The 9,862-nt window shown below is 38.3% G+C and overlaps 2 protein-coding genes across 11 annotated transcripts in view; both read left to right on the top strand.

The window, feature by feature from the left end:
• The first annotated feature begins 1,303 nt into the window (after positions 1 to 1,303).
• LOC107696562 (sestrin-2-like) lies at positions 1,304 to 8,171 on the top strand. 2 transcript variants are annotated; one of them, XM_016496972.1, is made up of 10 exons: positions 1,304 to 1,826; positions 2,927 to 2,995; positions 3,625 to 3,813; positions 3,928 to 4,110; positions 5,014 to 5,223; positions 5,327 to 5,468; positions 5,787 to 5,899; positions 6,426 to 6,616; positions 6,871 to 7,015; positions 7,463 to 8,171. In XM_016496972.1, the coding sequence occupies exons 3-10, from the start codon at positions 3,655 to 3,657 to the stop codon at positions 7,547 to 7,549; spliced, it is 1,230 nt and encodes a 409-aa protein (XP_016352458.1). In that variant the 5' UTR covers positions 1,304 to 1,826; positions 2,927 to 2,995; positions 3,625 to 3,654; the 3' UTR covers positions 7,550 to 8,171. The 2 variants fall into 2 exon arrangements, with proteins under 2 accessions (XP_016352458.1, XP_016352457.1); XM_016496971.1 differs by lacking the exon at positions 1,304 to 1,826 and adding an exon at positions 2,157 to 2,370.
• Positions 8,172 to 8,914: 743 nt separating this feature from the next.
• The window catches only part of LOC107696553 (proto-oncogene tyrosine-protein kinase Yrk-like), a 23,987-nt gene continuing 23,039 nt past the window's right edge, over positions 8,915 to 9,862 (top strand). For 6 of the 9 annotated variants that reach the window (XM_016496953.1, XM_016496954.1, XM_016496961.1 and 3 more), the window contains exon 1: positions 9,179 to 9,237. The gene's annotated coding sequence lies outside the window, so the exon portion shown is untranslated. Of the gene's footprint in view, positions 9,060 to 9,178; positions 9,238 to 9,862 lie in introns of those variants that run through there. The other 3 variants (XM_016496956.1, XM_016496955.1, XM_016496957.1) reach the window with 2 other exon arrangements.

The raw sequence follows: 9,862 nt of genomic DNA, 5'->3' as shown, positions 1-9,862 counted from the left end.
TAAATTGGCAAATTACAGACCCATTTCAAATCTTCCGTTTATGTCTAAAACATTAGAAAAAGTTGTGTCCACTCAGTTGTACTCCTTCCTGCAAAAAAATGACATCTATGAACAATTTCAGTCAGGATTCAGGCCTCATTATAGCACAGAAACTGTGCTCATTAAAATTACAAATGACTTACTTCTAGCTTTTGACCAAGGATGTGTCTCAATACTAGTTTTACTCGATCTTAGTGTCGACACTATAGACCATGACATACTCTTAGGCAGACTACAAAATTACACTGGTATTCAGGGACAGGCATTACGGTGGTTTAGATCATACTTAGCAGACCGTTACCATTTGTCTACTTAAATGGTGAAAAATCCAAGTTAACATCAGTAAATTATGGGGTGCTGCAAGGATCCGTGTTAGGCCTTCTGTTATTTTCAATATACATGCTGCCACTTGGCAACATAATTAGAAAACATGGAATTAGTTTCCACTGCTATGCCGATGATACTCAGTTATATATTTCAACAAGACCATATACTGTACATTTCTAAACTATCCAAGTTGACAGAATGTGTTAAAGATATAAAAACAATGGATGACCAGTAATTTTCTTCTATTAAATTAAGACAAGAGTAAGGTATTACTTATTGGACCAAAAACCTGCACACAGAATCTCTTGGAATACAATTGGCAACTAGAAGGATGTATTGTTATGTCATCATCTGCAGTTAAAGACTTGGGTGTTATATTAGACAGCAACTTATCTTTCGAAAATCATATTTCATATGCTACAAACACAGCCTTCTTCCACCTCAGAAACATTGCTAAGCTATGGAGTGTGTTACCTGTTTCTGACGCAGAAAAGCTAGTTCATGCATTCATGAATAAGGCACTAAATGGTTTAGCTCCTGTATATTTAACTGATCTTCTTATGCCCTATAATCCATCACGCTCTTTAAGGTCAAGAAACTCTGGACTTTGAGTAGTACCTAAGTCAGGGTCGGCGCCAGAGCGCACAAAGTGTTTCCAATGAATGCAGTAGCTTAGTGTGCGCGTGAGGCGCTGGCGCCATCAAACAGCTGAAACATAAAATAGACTACTTCGTAATTTTGGTCATACAGTAAAGGCATAATTCGAAACTGCAAAGTGCAAAGTGTTAGCAGTTTTAAAATTCAAGAATATAGCAAAGTTAATAAGAATTATTTCTAAATGCAACATTTCGCTTTTAATCTGTGTATTTAACAGCCTGGGAGACCTTCTTAGGGCAGTACCTTGCCTCACCGACTAAAATCAGGGTGCCCACTACGGAGACGGCACCAGAGGTGAGGGGGCACAGTGACCGAGGTGGCCGGGCCGGGCCCCCTCAGGCCCCCCCGTGGCGCCGACGCTGTTAGCCTAAGATATCTAAGTCCACTAAAGGAGGGAGATAATTTCCCCATCTGGCATCTAAACTCTGGAATAGTCTTCCTGCTAATGTCGGGGGCTCAAACACACTCTCTCTGTTTAAATCTAGATATCTCTTCAGCCAAGCATTCGCATAATGAATCTCAATCTCACCCTTGTTCCCATAGATCAGATAAAAGTCACAAACATATTTTTTGCTTGAAACGTTATGAACAGCAGCTATGCTAATACTTTTCTATCTGCCTTTCTGTTCCTACCCCGGGATACCCATCTCGAGGTATAAATTACGCCTGCTCCAGCGTGGATCCAGCCTCATTGAAAGACTTCAGATGATCCAACGCCTTTGAAGAGATGATGCTGACCCCAGCGAGGACCCCCGATGACGCCAACTTGAATTGACAAGCACAGATGCCAAAATCTCTATATTGTAATCATTATGATCACACTTGTAATAATCGCTTTAATGAACTTCTGCTTAAAATAAAAAATTGTCTGAAATGGATTTAGGAATAAATATAATATTTCAAAAATGATCTAACATCCACTTTCATTTCATCAACTATGAAAGCGTCAAGACGTTGTTTTGTTTTTACCTAACGTTAACCCTAAAAGAACCAGGCCCTCAGATACGTCAAGATGATCGCTTACACTTTGGTTTATACAGCAGTACCAAAATGGCAGGTCATAGGGCCTACATGATGTCAACACAGTATACCCGTTTACAGCTGGAGCCGGGAGCTCTGATCTCCGTTACCGGCGGGTTGCGTCATGCTGCGCCGGAGAGGTGATGCAAGAATCCGGCGTTGTGTGTTCACGAACGCCACGCCTCCTCCCGGTGCCGTTTCCTGCTTTCCAGAAGCCAGATTCTTACAGGCGCAATGAAGTCATAGTGCACAGACCCTCCGAGACTTTTCATCGTCATTATTGTGCTAAAACTGTGACTTCTGAACACTTATATTCGTCAGATGAAGGTGAGTTCATTTATCCGGTCTGACTGAGTCACTCTTATGTCTGTGTCGGTGAGCCTGCGTCTAGTATTGTCTGTTTGTATAACGTTACGCCTCACGGATCAAGTTTAAAGTCTTGATAAAGGTCCATTTGAGCCAGGGATGTGCATTTAGGTTCCCAATTGTTCTATTGAGGGAATCTGTTAAAACCGTTCACCAAACTTGATTAATTTTTAATTTACGAATCGGACTGAATCGGCCCAGACTCCAGACCGTTTCGCGTTAACAACTCACTGACTCACTGAGCCAAGAGCCGTATCCTTCGGTCAACCGTCGGACAACGACAACCGATAAATGAGTTGCTAACAGAATTTGGGGTGAACATTTCGAGGCGAGAATATAGCTTAAAATAAAACGTATGAAATATATGATAGCTTGGTGCCAGCTATATTATGATAATGCACCTATAATATCAATCTGATAGGGTTCATATTTTTCCAAACTATTTAACTGGACAACAGAGGGCTTTATATTTTCTATATCTTTATTGCTATCTATTGTCACCATTTTTTTTTCTCAGGAGGAAGCAGGAGTTGACCTGCCCCAGCCGTTGCCCTCTGGGCCCAGTGCCTTTATCCAAATTGAAGAGGTGTGTGTGTGTTGTTTTGATGCATGTTTGTGGTATTTGTCTTCACATTCAATGAATGCAGTGGCGTTGTAGGTTGATGAAAAGCTAATAATTAATTATATACTAAAACTGTGATAAATAAAAACTTTTGAAATAAAAAAATATTTTATTTGTTTTCCTGCATGTCATGTGACTGTTAACTGACATAAGACTACTGTGAATGTGCAAATGTGTTGTTAAATTATTTAAAGTACTTAAGGAGGTACTTCAAGTAAATATTTTAGGTCAAAACTTGGCTGACAGAAAAATTTGGGAATCCCTGCTTTAAGGTGCAGCCACATTTTATGCAAAATTTCACTGGCAATAGTCAATAATGTAGTGATGTTTGAAACACTGCTCACACAGAAGTCACTTTCAAATCAAGCAGCTTACTGTTAGTCAGCATGACAAATTCACATGAGCGAAATCTGTGCGGGGAACTTTTTCGCCCTCATTTGAAATGCCTGAACGTGCGGATTCCTATTGAAATGACTGAATTTGCCCATTCATTTTACTGAGCAGCAGTAAAAGTGCATCTTTAGATGATAGATATAGTATTGTTGTCAGTGTTTACAGAACAAAAATGAGTTCTCTGCATATGTTTGTTTCAGATTCTAGAAGAAGGGGCAGCACAGGAGGTGATGTCAGAGGCTCTGTTGTCAGAAGGACGTGTAGACCATATCAACATGATGATGGGGCTACATCCCACCTACCTGACCTGCTTCCTGCGAACACAGAATGCTTTGCTCCAGCTGGATGGCCCTCTGCCTCTGTCATGGAGACATTTTATTATCATATTGGTAAGGGAAGAGACATATATTTCCGTTTGGGACATTTAGATTGCAAGTTTTAAATATACACAAATGAGTATATGTTTATAATATACACAACAGTAATTTTCTGTGTCTGTGCAGGCGTCTGCACGTCACCAGTGCTCGTACCTAGTGCAGCATCACAGCTCTGCTTTTCTGCTTGCTGGCGGAGATGAGTCCTGGCTTAGAGGACTTCACTGTGCACCACCCAAAATACAGCACCTAAAGACGCTCAACAAACTGCTTGCACACAGACCCTGGATCATCACCCAGAAACATATACAGGTAAAAAACACAGATCATCAGTGTTATGAACAGTTATCATCAGTAATCATCCTTTCAAAAAGGTATATAGTTCCACTACAAGTTGCTAACAAAAAGAAGCTAGCTACATTGGACATACAATATCTTTATAAATGTAATATCAGAAAATTAATTCTACAATTAGAGCATTTATCTAGAACATAAACACCTGTATTAGGGTGACATCCTTAAACTGAATTATTAATTTTTTTACTTTTTAACATTAAATACTAGATAGCTGCAATCACCAACTAGTACATCTAGAAAATACTAATTTATACAAGTATGAGCATAGACACCTGCAGCATTTAACTGTTTTGTTTCAAAAATTAAGATACGCGTTAGAATACATCTGTGAATTATTGATTTGAATCATTTATTTGATCTTTGAATCGATTCACTAAAGTAAATGTAGTAAAGCTGCACGTACAAAAAAAGAAAGAAAAATTCAGTGATTTGTACAATTCATTTGTCTGTCTACTGTTATTTTATTTGTGTTGTCCTTTGTTGTCTGCTTGTGCCATCTTCCCTGTTGTGAGTTTATCTCAGTTTTATGCTTTATAAGTTAATGCTCTGAGTGATTGTTCTGCAGCGCATTTTACAGATATCCATTAACAAATCCGTTTAGATTTTTTTCAATATTGAGTTTTCACACCATCTTTCTAAAACTCTGAATACTATGATAACACAAACACAAAAATGAAACTTAAGCACTATAGATTCATTCAAGTTTATAACAGAAAGATAAATACAACTCATTATTGAAAAAAGTTTATTTTATATTGTGCAGTCAACACTTGTTTTGTACTACTACTCATTTATGAATTAAGAAGCTTTTAAAAACTTGTTTTAAAAAAACAAAAAACAAATCTTACATATTCACAGGAGTTAGTTTGTCCGGGTGCAGAGGCTCGGTGGTCCCTGGCAGAACTGATTCAGGCTATTGTTTTGATGAGCCATGCCCACTCTCTAGCCTCATTTGTTTGGGGTTGTGGTATTCTCCCAGAGCCCGAGCAGTCAGGAGATCAGTCGCTCCAACTGGGTTCACCCACAGAGTCCTGTTCTGCCCGAGACAAGAGCAGAAATCAGCAAGAGGTATCGAATTGTGACTGATGTATTGATCACAAGTAAGAGAATATTTAGTTTGTTTTGCCCAGGTAAATATCTTTAATGTGTATATGTGTGTGTCTGTGCGCAGTGGTCTGAGGCTGTGAACGAGGTTAAGCTTTTGATGGAGAAGATGATGATGGTTCAGCAGCAAGGTGAAGAGTTTACACAAGAAGAGATGGTTACTCGCTTTGAAAGAGAAAGGACTGAGAGTTTGCTGGAACCTGCTGATGGTATGAACACACATATACATAATTCAATACACCCAAAGGCAGGGTTTCTCCTGGGACAAAATAGCGTTCTGTTGTAGCTTCTGAACATGCTCATTCACATGAGAAGTTGATGAATTACAGTACATCCCGTAAATCTCATTAAATATAATAAAATTTGTTTTAGCTGCCACCAAGTCAAATTTTGGGCCTTCCTGGGCAAATTTTATAATATTGAATGTATTTTGCCATTTTAAATGCCTTATAATGGATGTTTCACATCTTTTTTTTGCTTCCTGTTTCTTCACTGCCTAACCTTTGTCATCTTTTTTTCCTATACAGTTCAGCGGTGTGTCCTTCCTGATTGTTTCTCGCGGTTTGTTGTGGATGCAGATTTTACTTACCAGGATTTTAGTCCTAGAGGAATGCAGGCCCCCCCAACCATGAGAGCTCAGGTTCAATACTCTTAAATATTCTCACACAGTGTTAAAGAACAGTTATGAACAGAAGGCATTATTTTTGCTGAAGTATATAATATGTATTATAAACAGTGTTATTACATCCAGTGTTATTTTAGTATTATTCATGTACTGTTGTAGTAATTAATTAAATAGAAGCACAGGTCCTTAAGAACTGCAAGGCATTTCTGCCTGTCGCACCTCCGCCGGTGTCAATGGACCAGCCACAGAGTCATCAGGGACATCAGCTCTATTTATACAGTATATATATATATTCACTTTAGTTCAGTTTAGCTAAATATTGCTATTTTTTGTTTGAGACTTAGACCTTTTACTACTTCAACTTAAGTGTATTTATTTCAATTAGTTTCCAAGGCAACATTTCAAATTTTTGTTTTTCCATGTAATATTTATATTTTATTTCAGCCTTATTTCAATTACTGAAAACTATTTTTAATCATTTTAGTTAACAATAACAGCACTGGTTATATCATGATCTTTGTTTATGATTTTGTGCTTTCAGGACTATTCGTGGGAAGATCACGGTTTCTCTCTTATGAACAGGCTGTATGGAGAGATGGCACAGCTTCTGGATGAGAAATTTCAGGTGGTGTGTGCGCTCACGTATCACACCATGGCCATGCACTCACATGTGGACACCTCCACACTCCGCAAAGCCATCTGGAACTACATTCACTGCATCTACGGCATCAGGTCAGTCATGCATGCATCATAGTCATGAAACGAGCTTAGAACGTTCACCCATATGGAACAAAGGTTAGGTTAGGGTTATGCTTATATAAGAAGGAAAAACAGTCCTCGCCATAATCATATATAAAGACTGCACATTATGAGGGAAAAGGTAGACATAAAATGCATTACTTTTGGTGGTTAAATTTCTAAAATTGCTCTAATGCGAATCTGATGTGATCTAATGTGCACTTGCATGTCAATGTTCGCCTACACAGGTATGATGATTATAATTATGGGGATGTCAACCAGCTGTTGGAACGCAGTTTAAAAGTGTACGTTAAGACAGTGGCTTGTCACCCGGAGAAAACCACAACAAGAATGTACTTCTCTTTTTGGAGGCAGTTCCGCCACTCGGAAAAGGTACAAGATGTGTGAGATTTCTTGTTGATGATTCAAGTGTATTCATATTTTAATAAGTTGCATTTGCTTCAGCAGTGGTATTGAATTATGCTTGCTCTCTCTTTTTCTGAATTGTTGAATTAATTTGCATTTTGGAGTAATGTTTTAGTGGCCTCTAGTGGTTCTCTTCAGAGTTAAACTTTTTTTGACAAGTTATGCCAGACCAAAAACTCCTTTAAAATGTTTTATCATATGGCCAAGTTTTCATTGTGCCTGGTAACTTGCTTTGTTGATAATGTTACAGTAAAAAATTTAAAATTAAGTTTCAGTAGAGGTTTCATAACAATGATAGCACTGTTATGATGAAGCCTATCTTTTTTTGCTGAACTTCACAAGTGGATTTATCACTTAGGGGTAGTAAAATGCCTGTATATTTCTGGTTTAAGACGTGTTGTTCTTTTTATGCAGGTCCATGTGAACCTGTTACTGATGGAGGCACGACTGCATGCAGCTTTACTTTATGCTCTCAGAGCAATTACACGCTACATGACCTAATATGCGCACAAGAGCTTTAAAACGGGATGACCTGTATACACTATTATACTCTGATTGTAGCGTGTGTTGAGACACAAATTGCACACAATCACACTCTAAAAGTGCAAAGTCTCAAGAGCAATTTAGTTTCATTTTCTCTTTTCTTTGCAATATTTTAGGCTTATGTGGGCTGGTTGATCAGCTGCTACTGGATCATGATTGGATTTGGGAGACAGCGAATTTTGCACATGTCCTATGAGTAAATTTGCTCGTTGTGGTCTTTCTCTTATCATACTGTGAATGTGTCTTTGCCCTGCTGCAGTATTCTGTTCTGTTTGTTTGTGCATTTTGATGAATGTTTATATTCACTAAGATATTGACAATGTTTATATTGACACTAAGAACTCTACATTGCCTATTTCTCTCTCAGATTGAGAGCTGAGTTAATGTGGGCTAAAATGGATGAAAAAGCACATTTGGTTGTTTTTTGTGCATTTTTATGTATAATAAAATATTTTACTATGACATTACTATTTTATTTGTTTGTATGTAATGTCCACAAGGCAAATTCCACAAATGCACTTTTGCCACATGTCCCATGATTTTTTTAAGCAATAAAGGCATGTTTTTGTTAGCCCCCAAATATGCTTGATAAACTATTATCTAATATAAAATTACCATCAAAATGGCTTATAATAACATTATTTGATTTTTTTTAATTGTATACATATTGTCTTTATCTAATGTTGTAAAACTGCACACAAATAAAATCTTTTACACTATTTAAACATTTGACAAGTTGAATTTGCAAACAAAAAGAAAATTAATAGAAAACAACCGCTTAAATGGCAACACAAGTGTCTTAAAATTAAGTACCTCCGTTCACTGAGCATATTTTGAGTTTAATGTAATATTTTGAATTCTAGTCGTGTTAAGGCAATAAACGCATTTTTTTTGTTTATTTCTCAGCGTAACACCCTGAATATCTCCGTTCGCTTGAGCCATGCAGAACTGCACTATCACCAAACAGCCACCAGGGGTCAGTAACGACCAAGAAACGTTTTCCGGTAGTAAGTGGCTTCCAACCCAGCGCGGGTACCTGATAGCAAAGAACTTGGTCTTCTATACTCTTTGCTGATAGTAGTGTTTACAATGCAGCTACGATGTCTGAATATTTTATCGCATTAATATGTTTGCTGCAGTCAATTACCAACGCGTTTTTTTTTTCTAAGAAAATGCCAAGTACTATTCAGTACTATACTCAGTACTGTGTGAAGCATTTAGCAAACAAATATAATTTCCCGGAAATAACTTGAATATGTAGAACTGTGCAGAGAGTAGGTGGAGTAGGCTCGCGCTTCGCCTGGCGCAGAGTGCGCGCGGAATTCAGCCCTTCCGGACACCGCGCGACTCGAGCGAGCGCATCTGCGGCCGGCTGAACGCCGCACGGACACTTGTGTCTGTCTACCGTTCATATCAATTCACACTGTCCTGCCTGATCCACGTCTGTCACTGATAGAAATTCATAAAGGTAGGAATTATTTACTCTTGCTTACGCATTTTACTTACTAACAGTTACTTTTGTTAATAAGAAGTTGATGTGAAATAAAAAGTATTTTTACTTAAGTGCCAAATGTCAGTGGCAGGTTGCATATCAATTCACACTGTCCTGCCTGATCCACGTCTGTCACTGATAGAAATTCATAAAGGTAGGAATTATTTACTCTTGCTTACGCGTTTTACTTACTAACAGTTACTTTTGTTAATAAGAAGTTGATGTGAAATAAAAAGTATTTTTACTTAAGTGCCAAATGTCAGTGGCAGGTTCTTATATGATGGTTGGTCTGTGAGAAATTAACTTGTTTAGTGACATCCTTTGCTCACAGATGCGGGTGTTAACGGGAATAAATGTTTTGTTTAGTGATGCGTTTAAGTTTTCAATTGTTTAATTGGTGTGTGTGTGTGTGTGTTTATATATATATATAACTTTTATTTTTAAATACATGAATGAACAGGTGTGCTTTAACTTAAATTCTACCCATGTTGCACATGGTAAACATATCAGAACCGCAGCAGTCATGTGCTGAAGTCCCCGTATGGTAAATGATTTAGGGGCCCTTGGCTGACTCACTGTCTGCGTAATGAACGTGAGCTGAGAGCCAGCAGGCCTGTCCCGAGTGCTGTAATGCTAATACTCTAATCTGCAGCCATTAGAGAGCAGCAGGGCCGGACAGTTTCCTTTACGAGCAGGTGGACAGACAGGCTGCGGCCGCGGTTAAACAGCCACATCATGACGGTAATGAGGAAGTTAAAAAGCCACTTTACCTGCAGGGT

This window comes from Sinocyclocheilus anshuiensis, unplaced genomic scaffold (genome assembly GCF_001515605.1).
Source record: "Sinocyclocheilus anshuiensis isolate Anshui unplaced genomic scaffold, SAMN03320099.WGS_v1.1 scaffold590, whole genome shotgun sequence".
Lineage (NCBI taxonomy): Eukaryota > Metazoa > Chordata > Actinopteri > Cypriniformes > Cyprinidae > Sinocyclocheilus > Sinocyclocheilus anshuiensis.
The sequence above is the reverse complement of the archived record's forward strand: the minus strand, read 5'-3'. Positions and strand labels throughout refer to the sequence as shown.

Excerpts from the sequence above, each read along its gene's own strand:
- LOC107696562 (XM_016496971.1), top strand. Across the intron at positions 5,224-5,326 it reads AGAGCAGAAATCAGCAAGAG|TGGTCTGAGGCTGTGAACGA; the intron begins GTATCGAATTGT and ends GTCTGTGCGCAG. Across the intron at positions 5,900-6,425 it reads CCCCAACCATGAGAGCTCAG|GACTATTCGTGGGAAGATCA; the intron begins GTTCAATACTCT and ends TTGTGCTTTCAG.